Source organism: Sminthopsis crassicaudata, chromosome 3 (genome assembly GCF_048593235.1).
Source record: "Sminthopsis crassicaudata isolate SCR6 chromosome 3, ASM4859323v1, whole genome shotgun sequence".
Lineage (NCBI taxonomy): Eukaryota > Metazoa > Chordata > Mammalia > Dasyuromorphia > Dasyuridae > Sminthopsis > Sminthopsis crassicaudata.
In genome coordinates, this window is record NC_133619.1 from 83,597,660 (window position 1) to 83,612,436 (window position 14,777).

Sequence of the window (14,777 nt, forward strand, 5' to 3'; positions counted from 1 at the left end):
TGTAGTTTTCCCAAATCCTCTCCCTACATTTATCATTATCTTTTCCTGTCTTCTTAGCCAATCTGAGAGGTATGAAATGGTACCTTATAGTTGTTTTAATTCGCATTTCTCTGATCAATAGTGATTTAGAGTATTTTTTTCATATAGCTAGAAATGACTTTAATTTCAAAATCAGAAAATTGTTCATATCTTATGACCATTTATTAATTGGGGAATGGCTTGTATTATAAATTTGAGTCAGTTCTCTCTACATTTTAGAAATGAGGCTTTTATCAGAAGCTCTATACATAAATTTTTTTCCCAGCTTTCTGCTTCCCTTGTAACCTGGCTGCATTGGGTTTGTCTGTACAAAACCTTTCAATTTTAATGTAATAAAAAATTATCCATTTTGCATTTTTTATTTTTCTTTAAATTCTTCTTTGGCTATAAATTCCTTCTTTTCCCACAAATCTGAGAGGCAAACTATATCCCTTGTTCTCCTAATATCATAATATCACCCTTTATGTCTTAAATCATGAATTCATTTTGACCTTATCTTGGTATAATAAGGTATTAGATGTTGGTCAGTACCTAGTTTCTGCCGTACTATTTTCCAGTTTTCCCAGTAATTTTTGTCAAGTAGTGAGTTTTTATCTCAGAACCTAGAGTCTTTGGTTTTTATCTCAGATTACTATAGTCATTGGTTATTTTGTCTTTGAATCTACTCCATTCCACTGATCCACTTTATTTCTTAGCCAGTATCAAATGGATTTGATGACTGCTGCTTTATAATACAGTTTTAGGTCTGGTACAATTAGGCCACCTTCCTTTGCTTTTTTTTTTTTTTTTTTCTTAATTCCCTTAGAATTCTTGACCTTTTGTTCTTCCAGATGAATGTTGTAATTAATTTTTTGGACTTTTTTTTTGGAAAGTTTTTGGCAGTTTGGCGGTTTGATTGATATGGCCCTGAATAAGTAGATTAATTTAGGTAGAATTGACATTTTTATTATACTTGCTCTGCCTACCCATGAGCATTTGATATTCTTCCAGTTGTTTAGATCCAACTTTATTTGTGTGAAAAGTGTTTTGTAATTGTATTCATATATTTATTTCCTAGCTTTGTGTTGGCAGATAGACTCCCAAATATTTTATGTTACCTATACTTGTCTCTTGTTGCTGGACTTTTTTGGTAACATATAGAAATACCTATAATTTATGTGGATTTTCAAGGTCTTGGCTTTTTCCCCAAAATTTTCATAACTCCTGAAAGGCTTTCCTTTCTTTTCCCCACTTTTCTTGTATCTCTTTAGATCTTTTTTGAACTCTTTCAAGAGAGCCGTTTCAAGTGGAGATCATTTCATATTTTGCTTTGAGACTTCATCACAGACATTTTGCATTTCCTGTCCTCCTCTGGGTTTGTGTTGTAGATCTTCCCTATCTCCATAATAGCTCTCTATAGTCTGAGATCTTTGCTTTTTAATTCATTTTTAAAGGTTGAATTCTCTGCTTAGGTATGGGGGATACTGTCCTGAACTTCCCCTTCAGTGACAAGGGCTTCACACTGACTGTGCCAAGTGGCCTGGCTTGAAATGCTGGGGTTCAGGGGTTCACAATTTACCTTCTGTGGCTATGGTAGAGGTCTCACAGCTGGTCTGCTGATCTGGCCTTCTGAACCAGGACAGAGTAGCCAGTGCTGCTGTATTTTGGCTAAGAGCCTCCCTCTAGATTCTCTGTGCTGGATCTTCTTGAACCAAACCTCCTGGTTCACACCTGTGCTGGGCTGTGTTCCCCCCTGCCCAATTGAAACAGACATTTCTTGAAGTCCTTCCAAGATATCTTTAGCTGGAAAATCATTATAGACTGAATGTTTGTGGATTCTGTCACTCTTAAAAACCATTCAGAAGTTCAATGCGGTATTGAATCTAAGGGAAACCAAGAAGAGCTCAAGCAGTGATTACCTATATACTCTCTGCTATCTTGGCTCTATTCCTGCACCTCTCCACCTCAATAGGCTTGCTTTTAAATAAGATTTTAATAAATAAGGTGAAAATCTAGTCAGTTTGTTTAAAAGAAATACTATCTTCACTCCTGTAAAAATTTGGAAATGCTGAAGGTATTGGATAAAATGCTTTTAAATAATCCAAGAATAGAGAGTAATGTGAAGATGGCTTCATACCTGGCAGAATGCTACCCATATACTCCATTCTTCTAGTAAGTCTTAGAGAAAAGAAATTAATATTAGAGAAGGGAGATCATTTATTAAAGTAAAAATTAATTAGTAGGTGAAATTTATTTGGTTTGACTTTTGGATCTTAAGAAGACATTATAAAAGAGTGGGCCTTTAAGAGATGAGGGAGTTCTAATCTTTTCCATGTCCCCTCCAAGAAGACTTCATTCATGTTTGCTGCCCCAACCAGTTGTGAGACTCTTCCTTTTGTATTGGTGTTAACTAGCTGTAAACCTGAATCTCTCTGAAAACTTGGAGTTTGTTTTTTGTATTTCAGTTCTATTAGCATCTTCAAGCAGCTTACTCTGTTATCCTTTTTTCATAATCTCAGATCTTCACAACACGTTTCATAAGCATGGCTGCTCAGGAATTTAATTTTTAATTATAGCATTTCTATTTGGAAATAACTTATAGGCAAAGGTTCTTTAATAGAAGTCTAGTAAGAGGTGCCTTTTGAGTAAGCAGTATGTACCATTTGTAAAAGTGAATTGTATTTTGAAATAACATTATGTAGTTTATACTTCACTGGAAATGTTTGATAAAATTGAAGGAGTAATTGAATTTGATTTTCAAAATTTCTTTATAGACACTAGAGGCAAAAGGGACAATAGAGAGAAAGAAGGTAGAGAAGAACGGGAGTATGACCAGGACCAGAACTCTTCCAGAGATCACAGAGATGACAGAGAATCTCGGGAGGGCCGAGAGCGGAGAGAAACCCGGGACACCCGAGATCGAAGGGAGCTGAAAGACTCCAGAGACACCCGAGACTCTAGGGACACAAGAGATTACAGTAGAGATAACAAAGACAACCGTGACCAGAGGGACTCACGTTCTACAAGAGATGCCCATGACTACAGGGACCGGGAGACTAGAGACACTCACCGGAAAGAAGACCTGTATCAAGAAGACTCTCGAAGTTATGGCAGAAATCATGGTAGAGAAGAGAGCTCTCGAACTGAAACAAGGAATGAATCTAGAAATGATTCTCGAAATGAAAGTAGGAGTGACCGGACGGGCAGAAGTAGAGGCAGAGGACCAGAATTACCTGAAAAGGGTATTGTTTACATCTTATTTTAGCTTATTCAACTTATTTATTTAACTTATTTGTTTAAAGATAATTACATTTTATCTAATGTCTTTTCTAAACATAAGTTTCTTATTAATGCTACATTTTTGTTATGGTGTTTTTCTGATTATTGTAGCATTATACCACTATACTGTGTTCTAAAAGAAAATTGAACTGACCTCCTCCCAAAACAAAGTAACCAAAAAACATATGAGCTGGAGGGAGAGAAGAGTCATTCAATCAGTTCCATTTTATTGTATTCATTAGAAAAGTCATCAGTCATGATTAGTTTGAAGTATCAAAGGCAGTGTCAGGAAGACATGCATGCAAATGCACATGTCACATGTACACACAGATGAATCTAGTGTAAATGAAATCTGTGAGAGATAAACTTGATATAACTGAATTTAAAGTCAATGGTGAAAGTGATATACTAAAAATGAATGCAACAACAAGAATGGATTGGCTGAATTTATGTTTATGTCTTCTTAAATCATCAAATTTCTCCAGCCCTTCCCTCTCTTCCCCTTCCCCCCCTTCATTTTTCCTAGTCCTGCATCTAATTCCCTCCCTGACACTCCCTCCTTTTCCTTCTGTATTCATTGTTCCCCAGAGTCTTCTGCTGAACTTCAGTTTTCCATGCATTATGACTTGTTTTAATATTAGTTCTGGATTAGTCCATGCCTTTTCTCTCCTGCTTTTCCTTTTTTTTTTTTTTTTTTTTTTTTTTTTTTTAAATCACCAAAGGTTGTGCTCTGGGATTCTCCTCCCAAAGGTATACTTTTGACTTAAAGTGTTTTTTAGTTTTTTTCCTGAGTGACAAATTACAAAAGACTGTGAAGCTGTGGTAGAAACTGACACACAGATTCTTGGAAATAAATCTAGAGAAGGTCTATAAGATGCCCTCATTTCGAAATTCTAGTGTGAAGGATGTACTGGTGCCTTTATTCATTGAAATATCTGGTATGGTTCTTTGGACCCAGCTGGTACCCAATAGGTGCTTATTATGATTAACTGAAGGCCAACTTAAGTAATATAATTTCCAGTCCTCTGCAGAGGGACCAGGAATTTCTCTAGACTGGTGGGAATTCTGCTTTAGACCCTTTGTTCTTGAGATATTACTGTACTATCCTTGCTTTCCCTTCCCCCCCGTCCCAGGAACATTAAGATACCAACTGAGATTTTCTTTGAAAATGGAGTTTTTGCCAGTATGTTTTTTGAAAGTGTTTTGGAAAGCCCAAGCTACCACATCTCTTAAACTATCCTTGATTTATTACCAGGAAATTGTTGATACATAGTCAATAATTTTTTTTGACATCATTAGGACCGTCTAATATTGATAGGTTGTACCATTCCTAAGACAAGTAAATAGAAGCTATTCTTTCAGAGGAATGAAATTTCAGAGAAGTGAATTGAGAAGCATTATAGATTTGGTAAATAGCATGATAATAGTCCATGTATATCTGAAGAGATATCAGATGGAGAAGAACTGTGCTTCCCTGGCAAGTATAGCTATCCAAAAATAGTTTGTTAAGGTAGTCATTTCCTCACATTTGTAGGCTGGATGACTGCTTGTAGTGGTGAGAATTAAAACTTCAAGCAGGGATGGATTGATTCATTAAGTCTCTTTTGCCTGGGCTTTTGTTAGGTTCTTGCTAGGTGCTAAGTCGGTACTTAATCTAGCTCAGGGTTCACACCTTTAAAAGGAGTTTACACCTTTAGACTTCTGAAAAGGAGTTCACACATTTAGAGGTGTTTACACCTTTAAAAGGAGCTAGTTCATTGTTTGTAAGGATTCCCACAAGTCCATTCTCTGGGAGGATAAAAAGAGGCAGCATTGAGTTTGGAGAGCAGTCTGGTTTGGGTTAAGGACAAGACTTCCCAGGGGAACTTAAGGGAAGCTGGCGGAGATTCAGAGCCAGGATTCAGGAAGAAGAATATGCGAGATTTTACCTTTGCTCTTGATGGAGGCTCCAGAAGCCTCCCAAGAAACCTGTTCACAGAGAAAAGGATTTATAGAAAAAAAACCTCCTCCCAGAGAAGGATTACAATTGAGAGACAACAGGATATTACAGGTTTTTGTGATTTCCTGGGGTGCTTTGTAGTGTTCTTCGTGAGGATGTTTTCAAAATCGTCTTTAAACAAAATAACTTACACATTTGTGTGTCTTTTGTTCAGGAAGTCGAGGAACAAGAGGATCTCAAGTTGATGGACATAGTAGTAGTGGAAACTACCATGAAAGCTGGGAATCTCGAAGTGGATATCCTGAGAGAGACCGTTATGATGCCAGAGATCAAGCTAGGGATTCATCCTTTGAAAGAAGACATGGAGAAAGGGACAGACGTGACAACAGAGAAAGAGGTATAAAAACTTGTACATATTAATACATGCATATTAAATTAGGGTAAGAAGAATTAATGGCAAGTTTTGTTTTTAGTGAAAATTAACTGTTTTAGTGATTATGTGGCTGCATATACATAGAATTTCTCTAGCATTTTTCCAAAATAACTTCTCTCAAGATTAAGAGATTATGATGGAAAGAGTTGGCTACTGATACTCCTTAGACAGATCTTTAAAAACTCTGATAGCTTTCCTTCTTTTAAGGAAAAAAAAAAAAAACTATCTCTCTATTCCTATTCTCAAACCTGCACTTGCTTCCCTCAAGTTTGTCAGTTCCTGACCTAATCACCAGCTTAGGTGGCTTCCTTGTCATCTTGCTCCTTTTTTGGCCACCTCAAAAGATTGAAGGCAGAACAATTTAGATCTCAGTACTTCCCAAGTACTTTCTCAGGTGAGGAAGCCAGTTGTTTTTGATGCCTAAAAGAGTCCTTAGGACATACATAACTTTCTAGAGTCTTAGATTGAATATCCTGTCAAAATTATCTACCATCTATAGTGAGTGGTAATAATAGTTACTTCCAGAGAGATGGGAATTGAGCAAGGAAAATAAAATTGTTTTAAAAATTTTCTTTCTAAAATGATACCAGGAAAAAAATAAGCAAGTAAGGGAAATAGGAGTATTTTTTTCTTCTTTTGAGTGAAATGCCTTATTCTTTGGTATATTATCAAGCACATGATCTTTTATTAGTTTAACAGAGATTTATAAAAAGTTTTAATTGTTTTGAAATTAGAATGGATACATTTAAGGTTTTTTTTTTTTTTCCAGCAAGCTTATGTTGTCTGTTCATGTTAATATATTTAAATATTTAATATTTTATGGAAAAGGTCTGTGTAACCTTGATTGGTTACTAAAGTAAGGAATGCTGTAATGCTGAGGTTAATAGAGTATGAAGTTTTATGGACCTGGGAATTGAATATTGATGTTTTATTGTGGTCAGCATCAAAGAGGCAATAAATCTTGATATGGCTAATGATTGAGGGGAGAATATAAGTCTATAAGATAGAATTTAGAAGAGAAACTTCATTCCATTAGCTAAACTTTGTCTCTATAAAGCTCTATCCTATAACTAGTCAGTGGGGTAATTTTAAGCATCACTTCATGAAAATTTTGGTTTTTCATTCAGAGAAATGAACACTAGCTTAAATCAAAAGGGAAAAGATAAAGCAAAGTAAAAATGTAAATCTTTTCTTGTTAAAGATTTTAATATATGTTATAATTGGCAATTATGCTTATAGTTGCTATCTGATTTTAAATAGGATGTGTTCTGACATTTCTTTTTAAATTTGTTTAGCAAACAGATTAAAAAGACCAGGCTAAAAAGGAACAAAACAAATTTCTATAAATCACATTCTTTTAAGTTGACATTTTAGTACTTCTTCCACATCAAGCATGACAAGAAAAATCTGGTGTCAATGGCTCATTTTCAGTTCTTTAAGCATTTTTTTTTTTTAAATATTAAAAGTTTATTCCCTAACTTCATTGTCACAACATTTCCAGAGTATGTAGGGGATTGAACTCCTTAATTAAAATCCTTTTTAGATTGAAAACTTTTTATTGTGGGCACTGTCTTGCTATGCACAGTATACATTTGTTGAATATAGTCTGATTCCATAGAAAATGGGTTATGTTCCCTTATGGCCTCAGTACTACCACTGTGTGAATAACTTTGAAATTTATATCTCCAGGTCTAATTTATTTATCTAGTTAATGATCTTATTTCTCCTTGTTATCTAGCTCCCTAGCTGTGGACTTCCCATTTATATTCCTTCAATGAACAGAGAATTCTTAAGCATTAACATTCTTTTGAAAGGATATGTGGAGTTACAAAAATTCCCATACTCAAGAAACTTAGAAAGATGCTATATATACATACAAATAACTATTATAAAACACTATCAAGTGCCATGTCCAAAAATGTATGTTTCATTTTGCACCTAGACTATTACCTCTTTATCAAAAAGTGAGAAGCCTAATATGATTGGATCTCTAGAATTGTGGTTGGTCTTTTGCATCGAATAGAATTCTTAAGTATTTGGAAGTTGTTTTTCTTTATAATGTTGTAGACATTGTATAAATTGTTTCCTTGGTTGTTTATTTTACTTTGCTACTTTTCTTATGGATCTTCCAGGTTTCTTGAAATCCAACCCTTTCATTATTTCTTGTGATCAATAAGAACTGTAATTTGTTTAGCCATTCCCAATTTATAGCCATTTATCTATTGAAGAGTGGCTTTTGGTCTTAAATATTTAAATTCCTTTTATCAAACCTTTATTGAAGAAAATAACTAAAAAGATTTTTTTTTCCAATTAACTATTTCTCTTTTAATTTTAACTGTTGATTTTGAGCAAAAGCTTTACAATTTTGTGTAATTGAAGTTATTTATTTTGTCTTCTACAATTCTTTTTTGTTTGATCAAGAATTTTTTCCTATTCATAGTTGCCAAAGACATCTCCTTCCTTTTTCCTCTGTTTGTTTATGATGGGGCCTTTTTACCTAGGTCATGTATATACATTTTGAAGTTATTTCAGTGTATCAGTATGAGCTGTTATCTTGAATCTGATTTTTACCAGACCAGTTTTCATTGCAATTTTTGAATCCATACTCCAGTAGCTGGGACATTTAAGTTTATTGAAAACCATGGTAATGTATTTGCGTACCTATTTTGACCCACTGGTCAATTTTTCTATTTTTTTTAAACAGTACCAAATAGTTTTTGTAATTTAGTTTGAGATTTCTCTTGGGAATTTTGATCTTTTGTTTCTCTGGATTGAATATTATTTTGGTTGTGTAAATGATTGGTATGGCACCAAATAAATTAAATTAATGTAGGTAGTATTGCTATTTTAAAATTATTATTGAATTGGACAACTATGACCAATTAATATGTCACCAGTTTTTTAGGTTTAGCTTGTGTTTTTGAAAAGAGTGTTTTGTGGTTGTAGTCATACAAAACTTTCTTTTGTCATGATAGATGTTTCTGAAATAGATACTTTATGTATTTTGTAATTATTTTGAATGGGTTTTTTTCTGTCCCTTTTTGCTCGTTGGTGTTGTTGATAATATAAAGAATTAAAATGACTTATGTGGAATTATTTTATATCCTATTACTTTACTGGAGTTATTGTTTTTCTCTGCTTTTCTCTCTCTACTTTGTCTTTTTCTGGTTTTAGGTATCAAGACCATATTTGTATCATTGAAGGAATTTGGTAGGATCCCATCTTTTCCTATTTTTGCAAACATTTTGTGTAATAATGGAATTGTTTTAATGAATGTTTGATAGAATTCACATATAAATCCATATGATCTCATGTTAACCCTCCCACATTACTCCCCTTTGGCCAAATAATTATTTTTCAGAATATCTAGCTTCCTTCACTTTAGGAAGAGCCTCATTTGCAATTCCCAGGTGTTGTGATTTTTTTTCCCCCTCCTTCCTTTTTTCTGCCCTCCAATCTTCTAATATGTCAGGATTCCACACTTTGATTTTTCATTTTGTTTTCACATTAGACCTTTTCCCCTCCACTTCCCACTAATCTTTTTAAAGAATACTTCATTTTTCCCTTATAAGCTAGAGAGTAGATAGATGTTCCTAGAACTTAGCATCTCTTGGAAGGAGAATAATAAAAACCAAAAGTGTGAATAGTCACTTCTCAGTGACAAATATAAATGGCACACATTTTTTGAAGATTGCTGCAAAATTCTTGCTTCCCATACTTGTTGGAAATAATCTACATTTTTTTTCCCTTCATTTGCATTAATTGGTTCCTAGGGAAAACAGCTGGGACACACTGTTGTAGGATCCTCCCTCTCTATTCCACCCTATCAGTATCTTAGTTCAGGCTTGCTAACCCTTCACACATTCATCTTTCTTATCTTGTATAAGTTGCCTTCTCTTATCAACTATTATGATTTTTCTCTCCTCGTGTCCTTCTTTTCCTACTACATTTCCTTTTTCTGCTTAAGTTCTCCTGCTTCTCCTGCTCTCTTTCCTTCCCCTTCCTTCCTCCCCCACCCCATTTTTCACTCTTTTAGGTTCTTTATCTTCTACGCTGAATCACCAGTTGCCTCTTGAGCATTTCAAACTGGATACCCCAAAGGCAGCTTGAATTCAGCATATCCAAAACTAAACTCAATTTCTTTATCTCTCCCTTCACTAAAACTTCCTTTCTACCGCGTTTCTACCAAAGTTCCTTTCTTTTGTAGGCACCACCATCCTTTCTGTTGTTCATGTTTGTAATCTTTACATCATGGATTCCAGTCATTTCTGTCTTTACAACATTTCTTGTATCCAATTCTTTCCCTCTATTCCTACAGTTCTACTACCTTAGTTGAGACCTCTCTTTATTTTAGACTGTTAAAATAGCCTCCTGTTTAGCTTTCCTACCGTAAGTCTCTTTCATCACTCTAGTTCATCCCTACCTGTGGTTGCCAAAGTATTTTTCTGACCATATGCTTATTTAATCAACTCCAGTGGCTTTCTAGTGCTTCTAGGATAAAATATAAACTCCTTTGCTTAGATTTTAGGGCTCTACAAAACATATCTACATCTAATCTTTTTAGTTTCATTGGACATAAATCCTTTTCATGCTCTTCAGTCTAGTCACATTGGTCTTTTCTTTGCTCTTCACACACAATACTGTGTTTTCTCTAAGCCCTTTACATTGGCCATTCTCCATTCTGGGAATGCATCCTCTCCTTACTTCATGCCTCAGAGAAGTTCATATACCATCTTTTATAAGTGTGTGTGTATGTATGTATGTATGTATGTGTGTGTGTGTTAATGTGTGTGTTGTGTATGTAGATGAGCCCCTTCCTCCTAGCATTTTGCTACTTTTTGTTGATGCGTCACATATTTTCCATGTGTGTATTTATTGCCTCCCCCAATTTATTGTTTCCTTCTTTGCCAGCAGGGTCTTTTACATTTTTTTATACTTTTTATTTCCAGAACTAGCACAGTGCCCTATATAGTGGGTTCTTGAAAAAATATTTGATTGATATTGCATCCTTTTCCTTCTTTAGCTTGGATCTTTTTGTTCATCTTCCTTTGGAAAGTGTTACTTTCTCCTATAGTTTATAAACTCCTTATGAACAGGGGTTTTCTTTATTTTTCTCTGTGTATTCTTAGCACTTTACATGCCTAGCACATCTTTTCTTCAAGTCCTCCCAACTTCCTTTACTCCAAATTCAGTCTCTAGTCTTTTTTCAAGATTGCCTATTCATTCAGTTCACACAGATGATCGATTCCCTAAAACTGCTGCTTCCTACTGGCGCCAGAAATGAATTCTAGTAATTGGACTTTCCTTCAAAGTAATTGCATTTTCCTTATTGTTAACATAAAGAATTTAAATTAAATGATCTTAAGGCTGTTTTTTTACCTTTAAAGTTCCTTGATGTTCCTGTCAGTGTAATTATACTTCTGCATTTAAGTGGGCAGAGGTGGGTGGGTAAGATCTGTGTCAGAGAAAAACAGATTTCATGAGGATCACAGTCTCATTGCTTTGAACTCCTTAATTAAAAACTTAGCTATTGTCAATGCATATATATATATATATATATATATATATATATATATATATATATATATATATATATATATATATATATATATATATATATATATATGCATTAATTACTATTAATATTTCTTTATCACTTTTAAGTGTTACAAAATACTTCCCTCAGAATAGTCTTGTGAATCAGTTTATTATATCTCCATTTTTTGATTAGGAGACCGAATATCAGAGAGCTTAAATGATTTGCCCAGTGTCATACAGCTTATAGGTGTCCGAGCAGAGACTTAAAGCTATCTTCTGACTTGACTCTTAGGACCAATTGACTTCCCAGTGGGTTGATGCATATCTCCCTTTTGTTTCCAGTTTGCTGGCTGAGCTGTAATAATGAACTTTTATTTTTAACCAACCATCAGTCCTTTGCTATGAATGTAGGAATATTGTAACAGCCTCAGATTTTTTTATTGAACATTTTCTAATGTTATACTTTATCCTATGACTCTTCAATCATTGACTGAACATAGACACTCACATCAGCAGTAGGGCAACTTTTAATATTTAACTTTGTATATAGCTTTTCTTTTTCAAACACAGAAGTAAATAGAATTTTCTTCATTATTTTATGTTAAAGCAAAAAAGTTATGTGCTCATGACATAGTAATAAGTGTTTATTTTACTTGAAAAATGGCATAATTTAACAATTGTCAATACACTGACATCCTAGATAAAAACTTTTCACCTGAATAATGAGTCAATTAATAGATTAAGCATTTTAATTACTGGATACTAATTGCTTGTCCTGAATGAATATCATGTAATACTTTTCAACTTTCATTCAAAGCAAAAGCAAAACAATTTTTTTGCTTTACTTTTGAATATCATTTCAAGGCTACTCAACTTTTGGCATATAGAAATCCTTAAAACTCTCTAGCCTTTGAATTACATACTTTATTTTAAAGCCTTGATTTACCCCAAACTTCCCTGTATTTTTTTTTTTTTTTGTCTGTTATGGCCAAAAGGTATGGGCATAAATATTGTGTTATTGTTAAAACTTCCCTTAACTTGACTCCCAGTCCTTTCCTGCTCCCAGTTGCATTCTATATTTGTCTACCCTTCTATTCTTTTCCATCTTTGTGAGTGATCTCCTTGTATCTTGGGAACATAGAGATCATATCTGAATAGAGAGGGGTAATGTGATGGAACCCATCTTTGCACATAAAGAGATGAATGCCGTATGGATTGGAAAACATGGGGGAATTGTATACTTTAAAATGTAATTGTGTTGATATATATATGGCTGACATATTTGTGACACTGGTATAGAGTTCTTTTCAGAAGTTCTGAGGTTATTATAGGTCTAATCTCTTAGTACACACTGTCCCTCCCCATCCCCCATTTTGGGCATCTAAATGTTTAACCTATTTAAAAATTGGCACTTTTCCCATTGATTCAGTACAATGAAGAGAGCACTGGCCTAGAGTCAGAACCTGGCATCAAATCCTACCTTTGATGTGGGTCAATACCTGTGTGACTCTGGGCAAATCACATAACCTCCTTGGCTTCTTATTTCTCTAATGTAAAATGAGGGGATTGAATTAGCTGACTTCCAAGGTCCCTTTTTATTCTAAGTTTGTGCTCCTGTTACAAGCTAGGATGAAATTTGAGCTTTTTAATGATGTATTCTGATTTTTAAAAATGTCAATCAAATGATTCATTGGTAAAACTACATTTTTATTGTAGATCCAAGACCAAACTCACCAGTACGCCATCAAGGGAGGAGTGAAGAACTTGAGCGTGATGAAAGAAGAGAGGAACGAAGAATAGACAGAACTGATGACAGAAGAGATGAGAGGGCTAGAGAAAGGGAGAGAGAACGAGAAAGAGATAGGGAGAGAGAGAGGGAAAGGGAACGCGACAGGGAAAGAGAAAAAGAGAGAGAATTAGAACGAGACCGTGCTAGGGAGAGGGAGAGAGAGAGAGAGAGGGAAAAAGACAGAGAACGTGATCGTGAAAGAGAGAGAGAACATGATCGAGAGAGGGAACGAGAGAGAGAACGAGAGAGGGAAAAAGAAAGGGAACGGGAAAGGGAAGAACGGGAAAGAGAGAGGGAAAGGGAAAGGGAGAGAGAGCGAGAACGAGAAAGAGGGAGAGAAAGGGATAAAGAACGTGATCGTCAAAGGGATTGGGAAGACAAAGGAAGAGAAGATCGAAGGGAAAAAAGAGAAGATGTTCGAGAAGACAGGAATCCAAGAGATGTTCATGATGAGAGAAAATCAAAGTAAGAGTGATTATGAATCAACTTATTAGTATATTAGTCTAGAGTTTAAAAGTTGTTTTAAGGTTTAGTCATACCCATCATCTTGCTCTTTATCAGTGAGTCCTCACAGAACCTTGAAAATGAATCATAGCATTTTTAGAATTGTTATTCAAATGTGAGCTTTATCCACCTTTGCTTTAAGTTGCTGTTATTTTCGGTTTATTCTGTCATCTAATAATCTAATCCACATTTGTTCCTTCCTATCTTTCTCTGATAATTTAATTGATTTGATTTATAATTTAATAATATTTATTAAAGTTCTGTGTTTGATATATTTTGAATTTTTCAGAGGAAAGACACAATTTTTTTTTTTCTTTGTTTCTTTGGGTAAAAGGTGATAATTCTCTGATTTAAAGGCCTTTTTGGATATCTGAACTATTGCAATTTGAAGGAGAACCTCAAGCATCATCCTGTTGAATTGTAATGTGTTTTCTAGTAAGGATTAACCTGAAGATGATAATTTCAACAAGATCTAAATGGAAATAGAAGTACCAGACTATTTTAGGTTCCTATCAGATCTTAATCACAACTGACAAAAATTCAACCTAGAAAAACATGCTCTGTTGCTATGTATATTCTTTAATCAAGAAACACAGTGAAAATGTGAATTTCCTAAATAGCTTATTAAATAGGCTTCTTCCCCACTTCCCCCTTCCTTTGAATAAGTGCTCAAATATATTTTATAGATATATATATCTATATATATCTAGATATATAGATATATATATATAGATATATATATATATATATATATATATATATATATATATAGATATATGTATACACACACACACATACAATATTATACACATACCTACACATATATTTGTGTATATGTGTACCACTCCAATATGTGGTACAGATAGCTGCACATCCTTTGTGATTCTTGTCAGTATCCATACATTTACCAACAGGGTCCATGCAACATGATGGAAGATTTCTTTCTTTCCTTCTGACATTGGTACCAATGGAACATTGTCTATATCCACCTGTTATCCCTTATTCTTACCAATTGAACAACTCATTTTTTCTTTATATCTGAATGTTCCTTGATGACATCTTTTACACCTTCAGTGGTTATGTATTGCACCCTGGGTGTATTGCAACCCAGTATTTGATTCTCTATTGCCTTCTTTGTAATATGCATTTTAAAAAATTCTTCAGAATTGTATTCCATAGATTACTTCATTATACCAACACTGGTAAAAATATTAGTTCAGAAAGGTGGGTTTTTGCTTTCACGTAAAGTTTGGCATGAGTAAAGGAGTTTTATAAGC

At 34.3% G+C, this 14,777-nt stretch overlaps 1 protein-coding gene across 9 annotated transcripts in view; it reads left to right on the forward strand.

Annotated features, from left to right (window-relative positions):
- The window catches only part of ZC3H13 (zinc finger CCCH-type containing 13), a 62,993-nt gene that overhangs the window by 31,063 nt on the left and 17,153 nt on the right, over positions 1 to 14,777 (forward strand). For 6 of the 9 annotated variants that reach the window (XM_074299110.1, XM_074299113.1, XM_074299117.1 and 3 more), the window contains 4 exons: positions 2,793 to 3,260; positions 5,451 to 5,633; positions 8,844 to 8,879; positions 12,924 to 13,461. In XM_074299110.1, the coding sequence (XP_074155211.1) occupies positions 2,793 to 3,260; positions 5,451 to 5,633; positions 8,844 to 8,879; positions 12,924 to 13,461 (1,225 nt within the window). The remainder of the gene's footprint in view (positions 1 to 2,792; positions 3,261 to 5,450; positions 5,634 to 8,843; positions 8,880 to 12,923; positions 13,462 to 14,777) is intronic. The other 3 variants (XM_074299114.1, XM_074299116.1, XM_074299119.1) reach the window with 1 other exon arrangement.